The following is a 26,547-nucleotide window of genomic DNA, read 5'->3' as shown; positions in this document are numbered from 1 at the left end:
TTATCTAATGAGACTAGTCATTTCGTGGTCCAGTCTTATACAAACTCCTTTATATAGAACACCTTCGCTCACATGTCTCTACATGAATGATTAAGATCATATCATTTGTAGTACTTTACAACAATTGTAACATCTACAAAGCAAGCCATATTCGTAGTGTCACAAGGATAAAGTATCCAACCTTACCAATCTACTACAAACCATTTAGGCTATCAATTAAACATGATTCACCTGTATGTCTCTACATACATGTTTAAGATATAGATGATAATCTTGGATCTTAGTTTATTGGTTTGTGGGTTAATGCTACTAAATATCGAATAAAATATCTCATATTTTATTAATAAATAAAATATTTGTACATTACAATTACAAACTACATAACCCACGAGATTTAGGGTATCAACCCCAAGAAGAACGGATTGTGGGATCCAATTTATGGAGAAATTTAAGGGAATTTTGAGGAAAACTGAGTTTTGGTGGTTAATGTTATGAGAAACAATTTCTCTTCTAATTTTTAGTTTTGCATGAGATTTTTTCTCCAATTGAAAATCTTCTATAAGATTTCATGCAATATAATTGCACCAAAAATTGACACAAAATCATATTTAATTAAGTTGGATTTTAGGTATAGATAATAGTGGGTTTTGTGGGATTTTCCCACTATTTCAAATTTCTCCTTTTTAAATTGGTTTTCATAAAATCAACTAAAATGAAATTTGATTTTTTTTAAAATGAACTTCATAAATTCATTTTTTTTATTTTAAATAAAGTTAATTCAAATAATTAATTTTAAATAAAATTAATCATAAATAATTAATTAATTTAATTTAATATCAAATATTAAATTAATAGAAAACCAATGCTGAACGTGAATCTCCATTCACATGTATACTATTTAAATTGAATTTAAATATTTATAACTCTCTAATTTGTTTAATTTATTATTCAAACGTTTTAATTATATCGTATATAATTAATACTTATATTCCCTAAAACAAATTTGAACAATTCAAATTCTCTTAACATATTGTTCCAAAATTTAGTCTGATATGAGCTAGGAGGAGGACCTAATGGACCTACAGATCATGAGCTCCAACGATCCGAGATCAACTGGCCAATCTCATTGACCCAATTAACCAATATTCATTAACTACCAGGACACTCCATTAAGGCCCAGTAGTTGCACTCTCCTTACTATAGATATATCCACTTGATTTAACTATGATTAGTAAGTTGATCCTTCACAGGTTGTTCGTAATCACAGATGGATCAAATTTATCGTTTTACCCCTGTAATTACATCTTGCTTCTTAAGTCCCACTAATCCTCTAATGAATAATTGGTTTGCGGTCCAACCACCAAACTGAGTCCCTCTCAAGCTTTAGAGAGAGCGGGGCCCCTTGTTCAAGACCTAGATTCAGCACTTAAGAGAACAACCTATCCACTAACCCTAGAAGCGGACAAGAGTAAATTCTGTCTTGTAGGACTATGTCTCCAGCTATCTACCCGGTCTTACCCCTAAAATGGGAGGCTTATTGAATTGGCAATGTTGGTCTCTCTCACCCATGCAGATTAAAGGATAATCCCAAATAAACAAGAGTTCCTAATTAGCTCAGGATTAAAATCGAGTTACCTAGGTTATCGATGTTAGGATTGGTGTCCTAATTCTCCCGGAGTCCATTGTTTTGTAAAGATACACATTGTTTAATGAATAAAATAAATGTTATTTAATTCTAGCATTTACTCATATCCAATAAACAAAGCTCCTTGGTTATCTTATGTGAACTTAAGCATGTATATTTGATATACATGTGAATCATGCCTTAAGTGATAACCTAAATAGGTCTGTAGTATAAGGATTAAGGTGGGATATCTGATCCTAGTGACACTACGAATATAGCCTGCTTTGTAGAGGTTTGCAAGTGTTGTAAACTACTACAGATGGTAGATCGTAACCATTCATATGGAGACATGCGAGTGGGGGTATCCTATACAAAGAGTTTGTTTAAGACATGGACTACGAGATGACTAGACTCTGTATATAACACCGTTAATACAAGAGACTTACATCTCACCTAAACGACCATAGGTGACACGACTTCAATCCTGAGTGTTTTAGAAACTCTTGCCTTTGAGGGCAGTCCTTTGATTAGTACGGGTGAGAGTGGCCAGATTTCCAACTCAACATGCCTACCTTTTTGGAGACTTGTCTAATCTGGGAGCTGGGAACTCAATCTACAAAATGGAATTCACTCATTTCCCAAAGCAGGGATAAGTAGAGAGATTGCTCCCTTAAAGGCTTATTCCGGAGATTGAACATAGTGGCCACAACTTCTCTTTGGAAGAGAAGACTCAGTCATAGTAGAACTATGACTTTTGTTCATAAGAGGGATCAGTAGTACTTAAGGAGACAGATGTAACTACAGGAGCATAACGGTTGTTGGTCCAGCTGTACTTACGAGCGATCTATGAAGGGTTGTCGTACTACTGATTGGTTAAGATGGACACATAATATATCTGTAGTAAGAAGAGTTCAGCTGTCGGTCTTTGTGGAGTGCCTGATAGTTAACAGATAGTGGATCCTGTGACTAAAGAGTTTAGTCAGTTATTCACGTATAATTGGAGCTTCGAGTTATAGGTCCATAAGGTCTCCTTGATAGCTCAATGGGTTTAGTTGAAGATTAGTTCTTGGTGTTGATTTGAAATGTTCATATTGACAAGAGGTATTTTAATTATATATGATATAATCGGTTTGATGTATGAGATACATCTAGTAGATGATTGATGTAAATGAGATTTACATTAAGTACCATGGAATAGAAAAAGAACTATGGTTTCTATGTTTCATGAGATGAAATATTAAAACTATAGGTTATAAATATAGTATGATAAGTTGGTTATCATTTATATTTATATAATATTAATTATTGAATAATTAATTCTTTTTCTTTAATAACCAATTGAGTGGGTAGTTATTGGATTCATGGTAACCGTGAGATAAAAGGAAAATGGTTTTCCTAATTTTAGTAAGATTTATAAACTTTTGAAAAATTTTCATAAAAAAGTTTTTAAGATTTCTCTCTCGTGTAAAGGATCTCACGGAGTCGTCAAGTAAATATAGATTTACTAAACGACGGCTAGGGCGAGCTAAACAATCGTGTAGTGACGAGCTAAACGATCGCACAATATTTACCAAATGATCGCATAGTTTTGCTAAACGATCGCATGCCCAAAGTAAACTATCGTGTAGTGTCTGTAGGTGACAGACCGAGCTATGCGATGAGCTAAACGATCGCATAGCTTTTGCTAGACGATCGCTTAGCTTTAGCTAAACTATTGGGTATCGACCTATGCGATAGGTCTCCGCCATCTCCCACTTGCCCAATCGTGTACACAATCAGTGTTTCCTCCTTCGTCTGCCTCATTCCAAGTCCAAACAGCCTTTGTGGCTGTCTCTTATACACATCTAGATGTGTATAAGAGACAGTCCTCATTCCAAGTCCGAACAGAGCCCACCCTCTAGATTCTCACACTGAGAATATCAAGGTAGCCTTGTTGGTGGTGTCAAACTCAACTCGACACCGTCGAGGTGCTGTGGAGGTCGTTCGTGCTGTTGCTAAGGAGTTCATGACCAAGGCAATCGTTGAGGATGAGTGCGAAGTGTTCATGCTGTGTTGAGGTCGTGTAGATCGAGTGTTCGAGGTTACTATTGTTCGAGCGGTCGTGCATAAAGGAGTGTGGAGATGCATCTTCAAATGTTCGTAGAGTATTCTCTTTGTTCATTTGAGTTTTCATGCTGTAATTTCTATATCAATTGCATAACCGTTTGTTTTGAAGTCGACTGTAAATGTAATGTTCATTCATGATTGTAATTTGGAATAATCTTATTTCCGCTGCTCATGGAAATCTTGAGTCCGATTTCCTTCAATCGAATTAAAATAGTCAGTCTTATCAATAAACTGTGTTATAAAGTAAAATTGACTATTTCGTGGTTTGGTCTTATGCAAACTCATTGCATAGGATGCTCCATTTGCATGTGTCCATATGAATGATTTAGGATCACATCATTTGTAATATTTTACAACTATCGTAACAATTATAAAGTGCACCGCATTCATAGTGTCCCCAAGATAAGGTACCCAACCTTATCCTTATACTATAGACCATTTTGGCTACTACTCGAACTTAATCCACTTTTATCTCTCCACATAAAATTCAAGTATTCATGCTATAGCCAGAGGTTCTTAGTTTATTGGATTTAGGTTTAAAAGGTGCAATTCACATATTCAATAACAACTTTACTGAATAAACCTCAACAATATCTTTATTGTAAATAAAAATATGTTTAACGTCTACAAACCACGAGTTGTAGAACATACAACCTAACAGTAATTGGGTGTAATATATCCACGTTGACCCAATCAAATATGGATTTCTTCAAACGTTAGTTTGCTGTACAAATATATGTGAACAAAGCTATTTATTAATACATTTGTTTGTCTTCAACGGTGTTTGTTTTCTATTTAATATTAACACTTCGTTTGAGATAATTAAATTTACACCATCAAGTTAGTTATTTACAGGATGTTACACCGTAAATAACATAAATAAATTGGATTCATGTGTTTGTCAATAATTATCGGCATGTTACTCGATTGTTGCCATGCATACCTCACTTAGTACATTTGTGGATATGAGTGACCTCTCCTACAGATGGTATTCTTATCTCTTGGCGACTGTCAACTTGAGCAACACGCATCGGGGGCAATATCTGGATGTCTTCATAATCATCACCCGAGGCCATTATAAAATAGGATCTACAGAGAAAATGAATTCTGCATATGATCCATACACAACCTGCATGGTGTAACAAGGGGAGCAAAGCGTGTATGGGTCAATGTTCCGGTAACTGGCTGCTGCAATCGCATGGAAGCATGAGATGTCATAATAATCGAAATCTTTGCACATACACGTACACGCATTCAAGTCAACAACTCCACCAAGGTGATTATCAATGACCTAAAAAATGTTTGATCAATCGACCTCACAAAATTCCTTCTAGATCTTTACTCTACTATCGCCATCATCACTTCTGCATAATCTGAAAGCATCTTTGACAACTCGATGTATAGGTTCTTCACCGATGAAACCAGTCTTGCAACAGACCCTTTATGTGATCAAGAAATTTAGTTATTGGCAATGTTCTAGCATCCTTCAATAAAATGTTTAAACTCTCAGCCACATTAGTAGTCATATGATCGAACCTTCGTCCACATTGAAATTCCTAGGCCCACTTTTCAAATCCAATTTTCTCCAAATATTGAGTCACTTCTTTGATTGGGTTCATTTTGGCCCAACGTACTTGAAAAGTAGTCTCACGGGGTGATTTTGCAGCTAGGAGCTAGGAAAAAATCGGGGAAGGGAGCTTTTTTCCCTAAATTCTTGAGTAGGGTTAGACTTATATGATGAATGCAGAAATAATTGAAGACAGAAGGAAATACCTTATTGATTTCCTTGCCAATGCTTGCTTTATTATCCAATACAATGACAGGTTCAAATATAGCCCCAACTGCCTCTTTAACTTGTTAAAAAAAAAAAAACTATGTCCACGCCTCTTCTGTTTCACCATCTATAATGGCCAATGCAATTGGATATATTTGATCATTCCCATCCACTAAATTCGCACTTAACATGACACCTTTAAACTTACCCAGTAAATGTGTCTCGTTAGCAACCAAAACATTCCTTATGCAGTTCAAGAAACCTCGTACTGACGAACCCAAAGCCATGAAGACGTACTTGAAGTACCTATCATCCTGAAGCTTCAATTTTTAAATAGTGTCGAGGTTCGTTATCTTCAAAGCTTCTCCGTAAGCATGTAATTGGTCGAAAGACTCCTCTGAGCTACCTTAGACCATTACTAACGCCTTTTCTCTAGACTTTCAAGCTTTCATATAACTAATATTGACACCATATCCCTCCTGCATATCTTGCATGATGTCCTTCGACCTATATGTCCTACTAACATTCGTGAACTTAGACTTAATCAAATGACCAGCTAACTTGCAACTAGCTTGACGGTGGTCGTGATCCATTAATTGCTATGAGCATGTATGGACATCTTGATACCTTGTTATTTTGTCAACTCTGAATCCTTAAGCTTTTGAGCCTAAATCCTCTAATGACAGGCATCGTGTCTACACTTAACAACCAATAGTGATTTGGTGGATTTGTTAACCCTATGTTCAAAATTCCGACGTATAGCGAAAAGGGACAATGCGAGTGAAAGTTCTTCCTTTGAGAGAATATCTACCCTACCTTAATATCAATGTCCTTGCTCTCAAACATCTGACCTAATGCAATAATTGTCACTTCAGGACATGAACTCGAAGGTTCCGCATGAGTATTTCTTACGTACAGGTTGGTATCCTCCCAATGACAGTTAACACACTTACCTTCCATTCGAATGTCTCTATCATCCTCTTCAGTCATATCATCAAACTCATAAGACTCATTAGATGCATCATCCAATTCCTCTGGCAATTACCATTCGTAGTCTGAATCGTCTTCAGCTATGTTCTTCTCTTGGTTCACATTATCCTCTCCTACACCATGCTAAAAAACCCCTTCAACACACTTTTTCATCTTCTATCTCATTCTCCTCACATACATTATGCCCAAACCCCTCATATGCACAAACATTATCCTCCTCCGTACATTGAGAATGATGGATCATTATCCTCGGGATTGTATAAATAAACAAAGAAACTATCATCAGATAAGTTATATGAGGCAATATTAATATCTAACAGGGTTAGTAATGTAGCATAACCTGATGGATAATTTGTTCTACGGAAGTTTGTGTAGGATAATAAGGGGATGAATATTCTGTTGGGATTAGTGTCCTAATTCTTCTGGAGTCTCGTTGTTTGTTATGATACACATTGTTTTATGAATAAAATAACTATTTTTCATTATGGCATTTACTCATATCCAATAAACAAAGCTCCATGGTTATCTTATGTAAACTTAAACATGTATATGAAATATACAAGTGGATCATGCCTTAAGTGATAACCTAAATAGGTCTGTAGTATAAGGATTAAGATGGGATACCTGATCCTGGTGACACTACGGATACGACCCGCTTTGTAAAGGTTTGCAAGTGTTGTAAACTACGACAGATGGTAGATCCTAACCATCCATGTGGAGACATGCGAGCGGGGGTGTCCTATACAAAGAGTTTGTATAAGATCGGGCCACGAGATGACTAGACTTTGTATATAACGTCGTTGATACTAGAGAATTAAATCTCACCTAAACGACCATAGGTGACACGACCTCAATCCGGAATATTTTGGAAATTCCTGTCTTTGAGGGCGGTTCTTTGATTAGTATGGATGAGAGTGGCCAGATTGCAAACTCAACATGCCTATCTTTTCGGGGACTTGTCTGATTTGGGAGCTGGGAACTCAATACACAAGATGGAATTTACTCATTTCCTGAAGCAGGAATAAGTAGAGAGATTGCTCCCTTAAGGGCTGATTTTGGGGCTTGAACATAGTGGCAACAACTTCTCTTTGGAAGAGAGGACTCAGCCATAATAGAACTATGACTTATGTTCATTAGAGGATTCAGTGGTACTTAAGGAGTTAGATGTAACTATAAGGGCATAACGGTTATTGGCTGAGTTGTACTTACGAGCGATCTGTGAAGGATTGTCGTACTGTTGAATGGTTAAGATGGACACATAATATATCTGTAATAAGGAGAGTTCAATTATCGATCTTTAGTGGAGTGCTTGACAGTTAACGGATGGTGGATCCCATGACTAAAAGATTTAGTCAGTTATTCACATACCGTTGGAGCTTCGAGCTACAGGTCCATAAGGTCCCCTTGGTAGCTCAATGGATTCAAGTTGAGGATCAGTTTTTGGTGTTGATTTGAAATGTTTAAATTGACAAGAGGTAATTCGATTATATATGATATGATCAGTATGATGTATGAGATACATCTAGTGGAGGATTAATGTAAATAGGATTTACATTAAGTGCCATGGAATAGAAAAGAGCTATGGTTTATATGTTTCATGAGATAAAATATTAAAACTATAAGTTATAAATATATTATGGTAAGTTAGTTATTATTTATATTAATATTAATTATTCGATAATTATCTCTTTTTCTCTAATAACAAATTGAGTGGGAGGTTATTGGTAGTTTCATGGTAACCGTGAGATAGAAGGAAAAATGTTTTCCTAATTTTAGTAAGAAAAAGATTTGCAAAATTGTGAATTTGAGATTTTCAATCTCGAAAAAATTCTCACGGATAGTTGTCAAGTAAATTAGATTTACTAAGCGACAGTTTGGAGTTAGCTAAACAATCGTGGAGTGTTCTTAGGTGATAGACACTCAGTTAAGCAATGAGCTATATGATCGCATAGCTTTTGCTAGACGATCGCTTAGCTTTTCCTAAACGATTGTGCATCGACCTATACGATAGGTTCTTCCATCTCCAACTTACTCAATTATACGATTGTGTTTCCTCCTGCTTTTTGCCTCAAACCAAGTCCACACAGAGCCCACCCTCTGGATTCTCACACCGAGAATACCAAGGTAACCTTTTTGGTGGTGTCATACTCAACTCGACACTGTCAAAGTTCTGTGGAGGTTGTTCGTGTTGTTCGGGGTGTTTATGACCAAGGCAATCACTTAATTTGAGTGCGCGGTATTCGTACAGTGTAGTGGTCGTGTTGGACGAGTGTTCGTGTGTTGCTATATAGTTGTGATCGAGCGATCGTGATCAAGGAGCTTTATGATGAGTCGACAAAAGTGTGTTACTGTCCTTGATCATTTGTATAGCATACTATAATTTCTGTTTATTAGTATAACCGTATGTTTCTGTTTGCGATTGTAATTGTAAAGTTCATATACAATTGTAATTTGGAATGATCTTTCCGCTGTTCATGAAAATCCTCGTATTCGATTTCCTTCATATTCTTGAGCTAAATTGTATGGAAAGCTTGGTTGGTATGAGCAACTAGGGTTCTATAAATCATTGTCGCCATACATAGGTTTCGACTTTGTTGATAAATAGATAGGGGGCCTACATGCGTCCTCACCATTTGAAAAGAACCTAAGTTTTTTATCATTTCATATAAGGTACATAAGAACCCTGGATCCAAAAGTGTATAAACATCTTAGGGTGAGATCGTGGTTGTTTGAGTCAATCCCACTTAGGTTATAGCACTCCAATAAGAAGTCCTAAAAGCAAATGTCACTTCTTACGTCCAAAGCCCCTAGATTATCGCCTGCGTATTCTCGCTCATCCTCATTCCAAATACTACCATAGCAAATAAACACACGAGGCATTCTGCAAGTGAAGATAAAACTTACTGGTTGAAAGAAAATGTATAAACAAATAATAAAAAAAAAAAGGAGAAAGTTGACTTAAGTTGACCAAGTCAACTTTATGAGTGAGATGACCTGGTCAACTTTACGAGAAAGTTAACTTGGTCAACTTTCCAAGAAAGTTGACTTAACCAACTTTATGATAAAGTTGACTTAGCCAACTTTATGAGACAGCTTGATTGGTTCAACTTCACAAGACAAAAGTTGAACAAAGGAGCTGTCTCGTAAAGTTGGACAAAGTCATCTTCACGAGATCACGAGACATCTACATTGAACTTTACGCGACAAATCACAGAACACCAATAATAACTTTTCCATGTTCAACCATGTTCCAGCACTTTTCATTTTTTAATTTTCTCTCCATTTTTCTCCTAAAACGTAAAAATTCTCCTTTATAACATAAATATGAGAAAAAAAAAGTAAGAATTTCGTTGGTTACTGAAACTTTCTTTAAAAAGTAATTTTTTGACTCCATTTTGCCGACTTTCTAAAAAAATAAAAGATTACTTTTCAACATACCTATATCTTTTGGAGCTTTCAAAAAGGAAAGAAATTATTCTTCTGAACTTGGGACCCTCTGAAAAGGATTATTCCTATGAAGTTAGGACCCTCACGTAAAACATTTCTATATTGAAAACAAAATGTGAAACTGAAGATTGAAGTTTCTAATTTAAGATATGTCAATTAGGTAAGTTGGATGATTTTATATTTAAGGAACTGAATGACCATTTATTGAGGGGCAAAATGGTATTTTCACGCGATGAGTTCCTCCACTTAAAGACTGAAAAGATGGGAAAAAAGGCTAAAAAAAAGTAGATTTTAAAAATGTGATTACTGTTGAATTGGAAAAAACTTTTTGGGTCAAAATCGGCAATTTTCCAAAGTCTTGTTGATTAATATTTTTTATCTGGATTTCTTTATTATTTTTAAATGACTATTTTGAATAAATAAGACTCCATTTGGTGACCATGTTGTTTTTTTTTTTTTTTTTAATTAAGCTTATGGATACTACTTTCATCTCCAAGTTTCTTCATTTGTTGTCTACTTTTCATCAATGATTTAAAAAATCAAGCCAAATTTTGAGAAATAAAAAAAAAGTAGTTTTCAAAAAGTTGTTTCTATTTTTGGAATTTGGCTAAGAATTTAACCATTATCCTTAGGAAAGATGCAAATCATTGTAAGAAATGTGATGATATAAGCTTAATTTTAAAAAATAAATAAATAACCAAATGGTTATCAAACGGGACCTAAATTAACTTATGACCTTTTATAAAAGAAAATATTACTTTACTTTTGATATATTGATGATTTAAAAACTTACAATCTTTTTCGTGATTTTATATATGTAATTGAGTGCAAGTTATAAACTGGATTGTCATTATTATTATTATTATTTTCCAAATAGGTGCAATTATCAACTAAATCGTAGGTTTTATTCAAAAAAAAATTATTTAAGGAGTTTATTCCATTAGTATAAACATCGAAGACATTTAATTTTATATATGTTGTGAAATTGAAACTAAAAAACATAATTGATGTATTTTAAAAGCTTAAGACTAAATAGACACAAAATAGAGTGGAATGAAGTTTGTAATTTAACCTTACATTTAATTATATATATGTTGTGAAATTGAGGAGCACAACGGATATGGAGAAAATATAATATAATAATATATAAATATAATATAATATAAGAATAAAATAAAATAACTAAAATTATGAAAATTTAGTGGAAATTTGAAGTGGATTTGTCACCAATGTGTGTGATTTTAAGATCCACCAAATGTCACTATTTATAGGCAAAGTTGCAAGTAGGATGTGGTCTTACATGGACACCAAGCATGAATAACTATAAGACACATGGACAATATGAAGATTGACACATGGCTTTTAGGACACTAAGCAATGAGCATTTATTTATTTGTAGTTATTTACGATTTTGACCTTAGGGTTTAGAGTAGTGCGCTATATAAACTCTCTAACCCTAGAGGCGCCGTTATGATGTAATTTCTAAAAACATTCTCTCAAATAATATTGTTCTCCCTCTGCCCGTGGACGTAGCTAACACACTGTTAGTGAACCATGTATATCTGTGTATCGATCTTCTCTATCTCTACGTTCCTTTTTGTGTTCTTTAATTGTCGATTTCGTAACCATCATAATATTTATAATACTTTTCCTTCGATGCCTAAAATATGCCTAGTTAAAACCTTACTAGGAAAAACCCAACGGGAAAAAACCTAGTAAAGGAAAAAGATTACATATTTCATATAATATATACTTCTAAAAGAATACAATATATTTACTCCCTCTCATGAAAACGTCACTTAAGAACTCTAAGTCGCCGCATTCCAATGTTGTGCACCAATTTTTCAAAAGTTGAGGTTGATGATGCCTTTGTAAATAAGTATGTCAGGTTATCATTCGAACAAATTTGTTGTATAATGATGTCGCCATTTTCTTCAAGATCATGAGTGTAGAAAAGTTTTGGTGAAATATGTTTTGTTCTATCTCCTTTAATATACCCTTTTTTGATTTGGGCTATACAAGCTGTGATGTTTTCGTATAATATTGTTAAAAGATTTTTATTAGAAGACAAGCCACATGTTTCACGAATGTGTTGAGTTATTGATCTTAGCCATACACATTCTCGACTAGCTTCGTGAATTGCAAGAATTTCAGCATGATTTGAAAAAGTGGCCGTTATGGTCTGTTTCATCAATCGCCTGATAAAGTAATTTCTCTATATGTGAATAGATAACCTGTTTGAGATCTAGCTTTGTGTGGATTAGATAAATATCCAGAATCTACATAACCAGGCTACCAGCTAAGTCAAAATTTGGTTTATTTCAATAAAACAAACTCATATCGATTGTTCCTTGAAGATAACAGAGTATATGTTTAATTCTATTCCAATGTCTTTTTGTAGGAAAAAAACTATATATAGCTAATAAATTTACTGAAAATGCAATATATGGTATTCTATTATTAGCAAGATACATAAGTGCACCAATTGCATTAAGATATGGTACTTCAAGACTAAGAAGTTCATTATTGTCTCGAGGTCGAAATATATCTTTCTTTATATCCATGAACAGACTTCCATTGGAATATTTAATGGATATGCTTTGTCCATATAAAATCTTTTCAAAATCTTTCCTATATAAGTTGACTGATGAATAAATATTCCATCAGTTAAATGCTTAGTTTGCAAACCAAGGCAAAATTTTGTTTTTCTGAGATATTTCATCTTAAATTCTTTCTTAAGATATTCTATTGCATTTGAAAGCTCTTCAAAAGTTCCAATTATATTTAAGTCATCAAGATATACAGTTATAATAGCAAATTTTGATTGTGATTTCTTTATAAGAACACATGGACATATTGGATTATTTTGATATCCTTCTTTAATTAAATATCCACTTAGGTGATTATACCACATCCGTCCTGATTGTTTCAATCCATATAGTGATATCTGTAACTTTATTGAATACAATTGAATTTGATGTATATGTTTCAGGTATCTTAAATTCTTATGGGATTCTCATATAAATATCATTATCAAGAGATCCATATAAATATGTTGTGACTACATCCATAAGATGCATATCTAGGCTTTCATACACAGTCAGGCCAATTAAATATCTTAGTGTAATTGCATCCACCACTGGAGAATATTCTCCTCATAATCAATACTAGGTCTTTGTGAAAAAACCTTGTTCAATTACTCTTGCTTTTTATCTTATGACCTCATTATTTTCATTTCTTTTTCTCATAAAAACCCATTTGTATCCCACAGGTTTGACACCTTGTGATATTCATACTATTGGTCTAAACACCTGCCATTTTGAAAGTGAGTTTAATTCTGCCTTGATTGCTTCTTTCTACTAAAGCCAATCTTTTTTATGTCAACATTCTTCAAAAAAATTTAGTTCAGGATCCTTATTTTCAGATACAATATCAAGAGCAATATTATATGCAAAAATGTTGTCAATAACTACATTAGTTTGATTCCATCTTTTTCTTGTCATGACATAGTTTATTGAAATCTCATTATTATCTTTAGGTATTTCACCTTCCTCACTAATCATGTCGAGGATTTCAGGTATTTACATCCTCAACCAAGTCTTTTTTACTATTAATTATTTTTTCGTTTTCAAGGATTTTTATCTTTGGAACCCACTGGTCTATCACTCTTCTAGCGTGTTCCAGACTCATTAGTGACGACTTGTTATGTTGGGATATTAATTTTTTATGGAACATTTGTTGCTGGTATATGTGACTTAGTTACTTTCTTTGCATCTATAAATGCATATGGTAATTAATTTGCTATATTTTGTACATGAATTATTTTCTGAACTTTAAGTTCACATTGATCTGTAAGGAGATCTAAATGAGACAATGACGATGAATTCCATGTAATTTATTTTTCCAATTTCTTAATGCCCCCTAATGTTGAAAATTTTGTCCCATTAAAATGGCAATAAGCAAATTGTATAGTAAATACATCACCCGTCAGGGCTTCAAGATATTTAATAATTGATGGAAAATTATATCCAACATATATTCCTACCATCTTTTAAGGATCCATCTTAAAGAGTTGTGGTGGAGCAATTGGAACATATACTGTACATCCAAAGATTCTCATATGGGAAATAATAGCTCATGACCACAAGATAATTGTAATGATGAATACTTATGATAAACTATTGGCCTAATGCGTACAAGTAACGTTGCATGCAAAATAGCATGTCCCCATACAAATGAAAGAAGCTTAGCTCTCATAAGTAATGGTCTTGCAATTAATTGCAAACGTTTTATAAATGATTATGCTAAACCATTTTGTGTATGAACATGAGCTACATGATGTTCAACACTTACCCATGTTCAACATTTATCCCAATCGACATACAATAATTATCAAAAGCTTGTGATGTAAACTCACCATCTTTATCAAGACGAATGATCTTAATTGTATAATTAGAAAATTGTGCGCTTAACTTAATTATTTGAGTAAGTAATCTTGCAAATGCAAGATTTCGAACTTGATAATAAGCACATGTGTGACCATCTACTAAATGCATATATTAATATCATAAAATATCTAAATGGTTTAGTTGGTGGGTTAATAAGTTCACATATATCACCATGAATTTGTTCTAAAAATGCAGGTGGTTCAGTTTTCACTTTACCTGGTGATGGTCTAATTATTAGTTTTCCTTGAGAGCAAGCATCACATGATAATTCATTAGGTTGAAGAATCTTCTGGCTCTTCAATGGGTGTCCATTTTAATTCTCGATAATTCTTCTCATCATTATAGACCTTGGATGACCCAATCTATCATATCAAATAGTAAATATATCGGGATTCATGAACTTCAAATTCATCGTTGCATATGTTTCAATTACTCAAATATGAGTATAATACAATCCATAAGATAAATCAGACAACTTTTCCAATATACATTTTTCATTTGATAATATAAAGATAATATATAGATATTCCACATTATTTTTACTATCAGTCTCAATATGATAACCATTGCAACGTATATCTTTAAAACTTAGAAGATTTCTCTTTGATTGACTAGAGAACACTGCATTGTCAATAGTAAATTTTGTTCCTTTAGGAAAAATATATTTGCTTTCTAAAACCTTCAATCAAGTTTGCAAAACCCGATATTGTATTTACTTTTGCTTTCAGCATTGTCAATTTAGAAAAGTATTTTTTATTTGTAAGTATTGTCTGTATAGTTATATTGTCTGCTAGACATAAATCTTCTTTACTTATTTTTTTAATCACCCAACATATAAAATGATCCACGTTTCTTCATAAAAGAAAATAATTACAATAAGAAAAATAACACTTGAAATATACAAAAGTTACTAAAAAAACACGAAGATAGATAAAAGAAAACAACAACATTAAGTCTAGATATTCTCAAAGTCAAAAGAAACACTTGAAGCTCCATCAACTGTGCCAATATTCTCTTCGGGAGACTCAAAGAAGTTTGCCACATCCAAATTGTCATATGGAAGGGTCAAATATGTCATTATCCTAGTATGCAAAATTTGCTTCTACATTTTTCTCTATTCCTTTAGGGAGGCTTGATAAAGGTCAACTAAGTGTTTTGACGTATGACAGATACGTGACCAATGCCCAGTCATTCCGCATCGGAAGCATTTATTTTCAACACTCTTTGAATTCTTATATTGTGGAGCTTTTCCTTTGTGATAATCATTTTGTTTGATCCTTTTGAAATTTGAGTGATTTGAATGACCACCAAGAAAATAACAATTATTTCTTCCTCTGCCACGGTCACAACCTCGACCACGAACACGAGCTCGACCACGATTATTAATATTCACAGCATTCACTTTAGAGAATGGTGTTGTCCTAATTGATCGAGATTCGTGGTTCTTTATCAATAACTCGTTATTTTGTTTGCCACTAGAAGACATGAAACTAGTTCAGAATATTGTTTAAAACCTTTCTCTTGATATTGCTATCGTAGGAGCATATTTGAGATATGAAATGTAAAAAATGTCTTCTCTAACATATCAACATCAGTCTTTTTCTCTTCACATAACAACAATTTTGAACTAATTTTAAATAATGCGAAATTGTAATCACTTACTGATTTAAAATCTTGTAACCTTAAATGCATCCACTCATAAGGAGCTTTAGGAAGAATAATTGTTTTTTTATGATCATACCTTTCTTTCAAATTTTTCCACAAGATACAAGGATCTTTTATTGTAAGATACTTCATTTTTAATCTCTCGTGGAGATGATGATGAAGAAAAATCATAGTTTTTGCTTTGTCCTGACTGGATGTCGTATTTTCTTCTTTAATTGTTTCTCCCAAGTTCATAGCATCTAGATGAATTTCGACATCGAGCACCCATGACCAATAATTATTGTCATTAATGTCAAGGGTTGTGAATTCTAATTTTGTAAGGATTGTCATGGAAATACTATCACAAAATATTGTATTTATATTAGAAATTTAATATGTACTAAATATGCAAAATAACATTTAATTTATTAATTATAATAAAAAGAAAAAAAACCGACCTACCTTTAAGACCTACCTTCAGCAATGGAGGCAATAAGAGCTCGTGCTGATAAGGTATTGTGAAATTTAGGAGCACAATAGAACACAACAGATATGGAGAAAATATAGTATAATAATAATAAATGAATGAAATGAAATAATCAAAATTATGAAAATTTGAAGTGGATTTCTCACCAATGTGTATGATTTTAAGATTTACCAGATGTCATTATTTATGACAAGTAGGATGTAATACTACAAGACACATATGAACAACATGAAGACATGACTTTTAGGACACTAAGCAATAAGCATTTATTTATTATTATTATATTTTTTAGGTTAAATTACAAGTTTGACCTTAAAACTTTAAGATTTATGTTTACTTGATGGCTTTCAATTTTGTATCCAGTTATTTGTTAGATATCCAATACAATCATAAATTTACAACTTTTTTTCTAAGTACAATAATTGCAGAGTGGAGAATTGAACCTCTGACATCTAGAGACGATATGCATGTCAATACTATTGAGCCAACAATAAATTTACAATTGAATGTCTAATAAATTCATAAATTATATATAAAAGAGTTTAAATGTGTAATTTAAACAAATTAATAATATATACATGAAAATAAATTATTTATTATAAATATGATAATTTTATAAATGTCCATGCATAACCTCCATAGGATAAAACTCATTCATTAACCTCTCCAATTAATCTTCATAATTATCTTGTCCCGTCTTTATGTTTCATTCTTGTAACCACCTCAATTGTGTATAATACATATATTAAAATAGAGAGAAGAGAAGAACATAAGAGAGAAATGGAGAGAAGAAAGTAGAGAACATATGTATTATACTCAATTGAGGTGGTTACAAGAATGAAACATAAAGACGGGACAAGATAATTATGAGGATTAATTAGTAACCATCTCAATTGAGTATAATACATTTGTTCTTCTCTTCTCTCTATTTTATAACACATTATCAGCACGAGTTTCTACTACTGAAATATTTGTAGAGGTTGGAGTTGGTTCACTAGAACACCAAGAATGTTAAAGACCCACTTGAATTATCTACATATTTTCAAGATATTTAAAACTAAAATTCGAGGAAGGTGAATATTCTATTCTAATCATATGTGTGATTTATATGTTTGAAAGTTGATTGCTAAAATATATTTAATATTAGATTTTACATTTGATCTAAGAAAATTGTAAAACTCATCCAAAGTTTTATGTGAGCATTAGAACTATAATCTTTAGTAGTGGCTTGAAGCATTTATGAGTTTTTTTTTTTTCTTTTGTAGTCTTATTTGCAATTTTGGTTTACATCCTTTGTTGGTTAATTTAAGTCTTTGCATTTTTGGTTGGCTTATTATAAAATTAAAGGACAATCTTTTATAACTATCAATTACTTTGTATTTAAGTGAATTAGACTATTGTTTTCCTCCAAGTTTCTCAAGCATATTGAATTTGTTTAGACATATATTTTTTGAACTCCAAACCCAGTCTCCAAAAATTCACACACTGTATATGTGCATGGGTCTTCATCACAATTTGTTTGCATTGATGGTGAGTATTTAATGAATTATGGGTAAAAGTTAAATTGTTGAGTAATAAGATTTAGGTTTGAGAAACTCAAATAACCTTATTTTGAGTGATCCAAAATAGAAAAGATATTGAAAATAAAATATTTCTTGACTTTAAATTTTTAGTTAAGTTTTATATGGATATATGATATATAATTTTATATGTATGTTTAAAATTGTTGTATAAAATAGACTGTGTGTGTGGGCTACGTGTATGTGCGTGTGCGTATGCGTGTGCGTGCGCGTGCATGAGCATACGTGCGTGCGTGCATATGTGTGTTCCAAATAATATAATATCATTCCCTGAAGTGTATGTTCCAATTTTTAATCATTAATGTTGGAATCATGTTAATAAAGGAAAAAGTAATTATTCTATTAAAACCATACACATATATAATGTTTTGAAGGAAATTTTCATTTTTCAAATGTGATGCAAAAGAGACGATAATCTTGTACCTGTCGTACAATAAGAATTAAAATCCTTATTAATGAAAAAGAAACGATGTGTGGAGGCAAACTTTGAGCATTTATTTGAATCTCTTCATTAGAATCTCGTGAAAAGATTATTATTGTTTTTGAAAACTTGTATATGAGATATTTGGATTTCTTTTAAATCTCCGGAAGAGAATAAAAATAGATAATATTTATGTTTTGTATAGTATATCTATGCATATTATACTTAAAAGTAGACAATATGTTTTCAAAAATTCAAATGCTTGAAGCGAAAAATCAAATATGATATAAAGTCCTGTAGACTTGATTAAAGATTTCGAAAAAGAAAACAATATTTTGACAGAAGAGCAAAATTGGCAATTGATATACTTTATTCTCTTGTAAATCAAAGAGAAGTTTAGTAAATTTGGAAGGTATACGTTGTAATAGATATTATCTAGAAAGATTGATAATAAGAATAATATATGGTATTTATTTGCTATATCTATTATGTCTTCTATGGGAAGTGCATATAGAAAAGTCATGTTTTTCTTCGAATTTGTATTCACACATATTTGTGTAGTTGAAATATATGCAACAATGAACCTGAAGTTCATTGATTCAAATATATTTTCCTTTGACATAATGAGTCATTTTGGGTCAATAGTGAAAATAATTACAGAAAATATACATTGACATCTATTGAAGAACTAAAAGGTTATTCCATCTAATAAATTGGCATGGTGTCATGTTCTCAAGAGACCAATTATCAAACTTTCACTAGCTAAAATTGAAATTTAACTTTTTCTACTTTTGGAATAGATTCATGATTTTATAATTTTTGTTGGCGCATCCAGTTGATGGTCACATACATACTTATTATTTTGTTTTGATAATGCTAGTGAGTTTGCATTCCAAAAATTTGATAATTGATTGGGATAAGTGTTGAATATCCCGTAGCTTATGTTCAAATATCAAAACTTCTAGGTCAAGATATGTTATTGTGTATACTCGACCAATGACTAATGAGCTTATGGCCAGAAGCCAAATATATTTAATCAAGGTATGCAGTGAATATTTTGTTCCACAACAACAATTAAGATGATGAACAATTAAAATTTATGTTGAAATTGAATTTACATCACTTAATTACTTTGAACTTATGACAGGTGAAGTATTTACTACACAATTTAATTGTTATTAATAAGACAAAATTTTCATCTTTAGAGGGAGGAATTAAAGAAATGTTGGAAAAATAAATTGATTAAAATACATAAATTATCTTGTTTTGATCATCATACATACCACTTTGAACCAGAAATTCAAAAGATAATTCATTTGTAAAATATTGTAAATTAATGCTAGATGCATTTACAGAACATTTATTGTTGCAAGAAAATGACTAAATTATAAAAAAATGGTTGTAAATATACCATCTAGAATTGATATCCAAATGCGACTAGTTGTCAATACTAATGAGTCTGCAACATGCTTGAAGTGTGATAGATAAATGGGTTCAAAGATAAAGATCCTCGGAAAATAAGTAGTTAATCAATGACTCAGTTAAGAATATAGATACTTCAGAAGAAATCCTAAATATGAGTACTCATGAGAATCTTGAAGTAAATAAGGATAATAAAGAGATCTCGATAAATTATATGTTAGGACAAGAAAAGATGAAACCATACTTAAATAAGTAAACAACATTTTTGCATACTAATGTTGCTCACGATGTTATTTATGAAAATGAGTATTACATACTCAAATACATTGAGAAATGTCATGACATAGAAATGATTGACTTATGTGGAAAGAAACAATCTAACAGAAATAAATTCATTTTCCAAATCGTGGGAACTAGTAGTTCAACATTAGAGAATGTCAAATATTTGGGGTACAAGTGAGTATTTGTAAGAAAAACAAATAGAGTGGGGTCGCAATATATAAAGCGAGAGAAGTTCTACAATAATTATCGCAAAGAACTGGTATTTATTATGAGGAGACATATTATCCTATGGTAGATACAATACCATGAGATATTTAATTTATCTAACTGTGTATAAAAAACTTAACATGCATCTTATAGATATAGTTAGTACATTTATATGAATCCATTAATAATATATCCTTAAAGGATTAAAGGTACCAAAATCATATAAGTAAAATATTAGAGAATGATATATATATATATATATATATATATATATATATATCATAGAAATTTTTATAAAACATTCCGGATGAATGTAACATAATCATCTTATTAAATATTTGATGATACGAGGGTATAAAAAGAACCCTATTTGTCCATATGCTTTTATAAAGAAATCGCAACATGAGATTTACTATATATATATATATATATATATCGATGATGAGTAGAAACTCTTGAAATATTTCAAAGACAATAGAGTTTCTTAAGAAATAAATTGAGATGATAAGTTTTGCCTTAGCCTGCAAATAAAGTATAAACATATGAAATTGCATCAATTTATACATAAAAGATCTTATATGAACCAATTACATTACCATAATGGTTCATTCACTTAGTGTAAAAAAAAAATTATATCATCTGATATAAAAAAGATAATGAATAACCATAATTTTAAGAAATAAGTGCACTTATATCTTTACTAGTCTATACGCTACCTATCATAGCATGAATATAATATTTTTCCAAATAAAGATATTGGAGTAGGGTTAAACATATGTTATGTTTTTATTTGAAAATTAGTTTATATTGATTTATTTTATTCTTATAAATCTAATTGTGATCTAGTTGATTGTGAAAATGCAAGTTACTTATCTAACCTGTTAGAACTAGATCTTAAACAGGTTACTTAGTACATAGAGAAGATTTTTTTATATCATGATAGCTAATGAAGCATATCATAACAACTATTTTAAATCATGTTAAAATCTTGATGATGTACGAGGCTAGCCAATAGTATTCTTATATGAAGATGATAAAGTATAAAGTATTGACATCACTATTTAACAAATTTCTTTAAAAGACGACTTGGGAGACTTATTGGCGAAGGTGTTACCTGCAACAACATTTGAGAAGTTAAACACGCAACACTTATATGTGACAACCAAGAATATCAAGTGATGTTTTCATGAGGGGGAGTAAATATGATGCACTCTTTCTCCCTTAACCATGGTTTTGTCCCACTGGATTTTTCTAGCAAGACTTTTAATGAAGCAGTTATTAAAATATATGAATGATGTACTATTTTTCCTTCACTAGGTTTTTATCTCATTGGATTTTTTCTAGTAAGGTTACGAAGCATATATTCTATACTAAGTATGATAATTATATAGATATCCATGCATAACCTCCGTAGGTTAAAACTCATCCATTACCCTCTCCAGTCAATCCACATAATTGTTTTGTCTACTGTTTATGTTTCATTCTTGTAACCACCATTTTCACTTTATAAATAGAGGTTGTAGAGATCATTTGAAAACACACCTCTATATATGTTATTTACTTTTTTTTCTCTCAATTTCTTTCTTACTTACTTATATTTGTTCTCTCCTCTGTATTTTATAAGATTATTTATACTTTATATATCATGATTAAATATAAAAAGATGAATAGGCAATCATCAACATGTGGTTACAATATGTGAAATAACCATTAGACCTCTAACCTTGAATCTCAAACCAACAAATTGATTAAAAAAAATAATAATAATAAACAAATAAATAAATAATAATAAAATAAAAAAAAATAAAGAAAATCATTTTAATAAAATCTTAATGTGATAAAACTGATAAAAAAATTATAGAAATCTATCGATTACAAATAGTTTGACATTTTCTCTACCAATAAAAATTTCCAATAGTTTGACATTTTCTCTACCAATAAAAATTTCCATGGATAAAACATATAAATTACTCAATTTGGTGATCACTAACTTTTTTTGGCCGTAACCAATTGACCTAATACTCAAATTGAGGTTCTAATTTATCAGGTTATATTAAATGAAAGGCATGGTTTTTTATCTAAATAATAATAATATAAGGTAATATTAAAACTAGGGAGCTGATAAAGAAAACATTCAAGGCAGAGGAGGAGAAACACAATAAGATTATTAGCCACACTAGTTGATGCACCTTCTTTCATTTGGCAAACTACAAATAAACAACAGGGAAAGTCCATAGTAACAACAATCAGGCACACATGTTTACACTTATATCTCCCCAAAACCTAAGGAAATGGAGATGTAACAAGCTGCCTGGGTGCACTGAATAGATCATTTCCTGCAAAAGGTGAAGTCCAATCGCGCAATCCACCTGAACCTGACACATCTTTTACACCTCCCCCCCCACCCTGCATCCCAAGTTCACACAGCCTCATTCCAGAACCGTTCCTCAACGAGGATGAAAATCCTGGAGACATCTCGCTCGATCGCGAACTCGGGCTATGCAGAGTCCAGTCTATTCTGTCGTAATCGCAGTACGGCATCAACCCTCCGATATTCCAGTCCATCTGTGACAATAACCCTGTCGTTTGTGCTGATGATCCTTGGCTGAGGTTTGAACTCGATCCATAGGAAGATGGGACTGCAAATGAAGATAGAGTTCCACCACCAGCTTTCCACAAACTTTGCGCTTCGGAAGGAAGCGAGTGCGACGAAGCCGCATTCTCTTTCGCCCACGATACATCTAGCCCTGACGATAGCATTTCAACTGGACCAGACATGAATTGTGGTTGATTATGAACAACCTGATGGTAGATCTGTTCTAGCCTTCTATTTTCTGCACCAAGGATCATCCTGCTATGGTTGTGCAACAATTTGTCACTTGAGATTATATTTTTTATAGTTGGAGCATTGTTTGAATACCATGGAGTTGTTCCAGGAAGCATGGGACTGGAAACTGAGTTTTGCAAACCATTTATGGATTGAGGCTGCTGCTGCATAAAAACAACTGGCTCTACTGGCTGCTCCGGCATCTCTCGCCGAAGATTGATGGCTTCGTTTTTAGAAACACCAATTTGAGACTCTGCCCTTACATATGGATGAGAAGTAACTACAGGCAATGGTGGAATCAAAGTTGACGAAGAAAGGCCTGATCCTACAGCAGGCCACCTCTTCTCCCCTCCCCTTAGCAGTCTCGGTTGATCTGACGTCTTCAAAGACTGCTGTATGCTCCTATTGCCTGCTTCTAACCATGCTGGTACCGTCATTGCAGGACTATTATGGCTAAACTCTCGATCGTTTTTACTCAATTGCATTGTAAAGACTGGTGCAGACCCAGGCATTTCTTGAGCTCTTGCCATACTATTTGTTTCACCAACTACTTCGTGATTCGACTGACTGATAGATTCTTTCTGCTTTTGTTCTCTTAGAATGCCTTCCGCCTTATCAAGATCACCACCAGAAGCAACTACGGCTCTTTCAACCTCCTGCTTTGAGCATTTAAACTGTGCTTCAAGAGACGAAATATGAGCTAGTTCACTGCTAATATCAATCTTCAAGTTACTCCCACTCATAATATTAGCAGCGTCCTTGTTCCGGGGTTCTTCCTCGTTTACTTCAAAGAGCCAGGCGACTGATTCCTCTAGCTTACCCTCGTTTAATATTAGTGCCATGGTAGCTCTTTCCGGAGAGAACCCCATAGCAACCAGTTGCTGAGAAAGAGCTTCGAGCTTTCTAGACATTAGATAGCCTTTGCATCGTTCATGCAACTCCTGAGCCCGTTTCTCTTTCTGTCTCTGGTGTTTCTTCTCATTCTTTAGTCGAATCTTCTCCCGTTTCTCATGGTCACATCCAGATGTCCTCTCTTGCTGGTTCGAAGAATCAACTGTCTTCTCTTTTGGATCCTCCGACTCACCCGAGCAACTACCATTGTTAGAAGACAGATCAAAATCAGATGCTGTACCCCGTGGACTGCTTGAGTGGTCATCCACATCTTCCATGTTCTGGAAGTGACCATTGTCAGAGTGCAACGAGGAAGTGGTTAGTGTTGACGATATTTCAACCGTATGAACCACTTCATCAACTGGATTTTGAGCAGTGGTGGCTGCTGAACTCCTGTTTGAATTTTTAGAAGCAGAGGTTTTTGAAGCCTTCAGCTGTTTCTTAGAAGCAGCCCTTGCAGAAGACTTATCCTTGGAGGCGGACTTGGATTTTGACACCGGCATCTTCCAAGATCAAGTAACTATTGACAAGAAATTGGGAAACAATCATTCGGCTAACAATAATGTAAAAAAACAGAAACAGAACAAGTTACAACATGCATTGAACCAATGCTTAACATATGATTACATTTGCAAATTGATTGTACGGATAAGAGAGACAAAAACCTTTTCACATTCGCTGAATGAGAAGAGCCACAAACATTTCCATACAGTAAGGCCAGTTACTTTATAAATTAACTAGGGAAAAAATCACAAATGCAACAACTTCAAGAACTAATGAGTTTCATCCACCCATAGCAAGAGAACTAAAATGCACAACTAATGCTCTACAAGATGTAACCAAGCCGGTTACACAATCTCTTAGGAATTCTGAGGAAAACTAGCTTGACATAACTAACAAAATAGAAAAAATTGCATGCCATTGTTTATGAGAAACAACACCGCCATTTGCTCTAGTATTCTTTGTGTATATAATATAACCTAGAATTCATAACAGACATGCAATTACATCACAAGAAAAATAGTAAGATAAAAGATTATGGCATCTTCCCTTCCATCTAAAAGCATTTCCCTCCCTTTTTTTTTTCTTCACTATGGAAGATTTCGTGGACACCCAATTAATAACTTTCAGGATCGAAGGCAAAATGAGAAAGTGAGAAAAATAAATTTTCGATATGGAGAGATACCACAAACTATTCTGCACTCATGGAGCAAAACTCAGAAACACAAAATTCGATTCAGATGGAAAGATGATGAACGCAAAAACTTTTAATTCTTACATTGAATGTGATAAAAACGTAATGAGTTACAAAATATACAGACAACAAATGACTGTTTACGAATTCTGCATGTCATTGATTTAACATCAATTTCCCTGCATCTAAGAAATTAAAATACTTCCTCCACATCCAACCTCCACAAGAGTTTTGACGGCTTTTACAGGGAAAACGAAAAGAATTGCCAATCTATACTACGCTTTAGAAATGTTTAAATCAGAACAATTTATCCACCAAAAACGAACTCCAAAACCTAAGAATGATGAATCCGGAAACAAAACCCAGATCAATAAGGATCAAACAATTGGGGGAAAGAAAATCAACAATTCATGCACAAACATAGGAAGTGGAGAAACTGAGGACACATTAACAATTAGTCAAATTCCAAAATGAGACCCAAATCTTCGTTTTAACAAAAACAACAACAGATCAAAACTATCAACCGAAATCATTTCCCTACAGAACAGATCCAAGAATCCAGAGTCCAAATCCCCAATTCAATCAAACCCAACAAAGAAATCCAAAACACCGAATACCCAAGCCCCAACAAGAGATCTCCATTATCCAATCCAAAATTCAGAACAAACCCAGAAAAGAAAACACAAGAAAACACCAAAATGAAGAAAGAAACATCGAGATTCAACAGTACTAAAAGAAGATCGCAGATAAAGAACAAAAGAACATGATTGAAATAGAAGGATCTAGAAACTAACCAGTTAGAGAATTTTGTTGGGCAAAGGAGGGAGAGGAAGAGGAAGAGGAAGAGGAAGAGAGATGGGAAAATGGTGATGACGACAACCGGTATGAGGTCGCCTTCGTTGTCCTTTCTCTCTTTTTTAAGCTCTCTCGACCTTTCTTTGTCCCTTTCTGTTTTCTTTCCTTTCCTTTACTGTTTTCACGTTCTTCTTCTTCTTCTTCGTCCTTTTTCTTTTTTCTTTTTTTCCAATTTTTTCTTTTTTTCCTTTTTTTTTTTTTCTCTTTGAATAAAATAAATTAATTAATTAACGATTTCTTTGGGTCAGTTTCGTACACGTGTGAGACAGAACGGTGGCGTCTGGATTTAAATGTCGGTTTGACATTCATAGATTTTTAAATTCTTTTTTTCTCTTTTTTTTTTTAAA

The 26,547-nt window shown here is 32.9% G+C and overlaps 1 protein-coding gene across 2 annotated transcripts; it reads right to left on the bottom strand.

Annotated features, from left to right (window-relative positions):
* Positions 1 to 22,579: 22,579 nt before the first annotated feature.
* LOC120081360 lies at positions 22,580 to 26,329 on the bottom strand. Of its 2 annotated transcripts, none has more exons than XM_039036152.1 (2): positions 26,140 to 26,329; positions 22,580 to 24,670 (listed from the first exon to the last, which is right to left on the bottom strand). In XM_039036152.1, exon 2 carries the CDS (start codon positions 24,651 to 24,653, stop codon positions 22,716 to 22,718), a length of 1,938 nt encoding a protein of 645 aa, XP_038892080.1. In that variant the 5' UTR covers positions 24,654 to 24,670; positions 26,140 to 26,329; the 3' UTR covers positions 22,580 to 22,715. The 2 variants fall into 2 exon arrangements, with proteins under 2 accessions (XP_038892080.1, XP_038892081.1); XM_039036153.1 differs by lacking the exon at positions 26,140 to 26,329 and adding an exon at positions 24,816 to 26,127.
* Positions 26,330 to 26,547: the final 218 nt, after the last annotated feature.

The sequence above is a fragment of the Benincasa hispida genome, chromosome 7, assembly GCF_009727055.1.
Source record: "Benincasa hispida cultivar B227 chromosome 7, ASM972705v1, whole genome shotgun sequence".
NCBI classification, from domain to species: Eukaryota; Viridiplantae; Streptophyta; class Magnoliopsida; order Cucurbitales; family Cucurbitaceae; genus Benincasa; species Benincasa hispida.
This window is presented reverse-complemented; position numbering and strand designations above follow the sequence as displayed.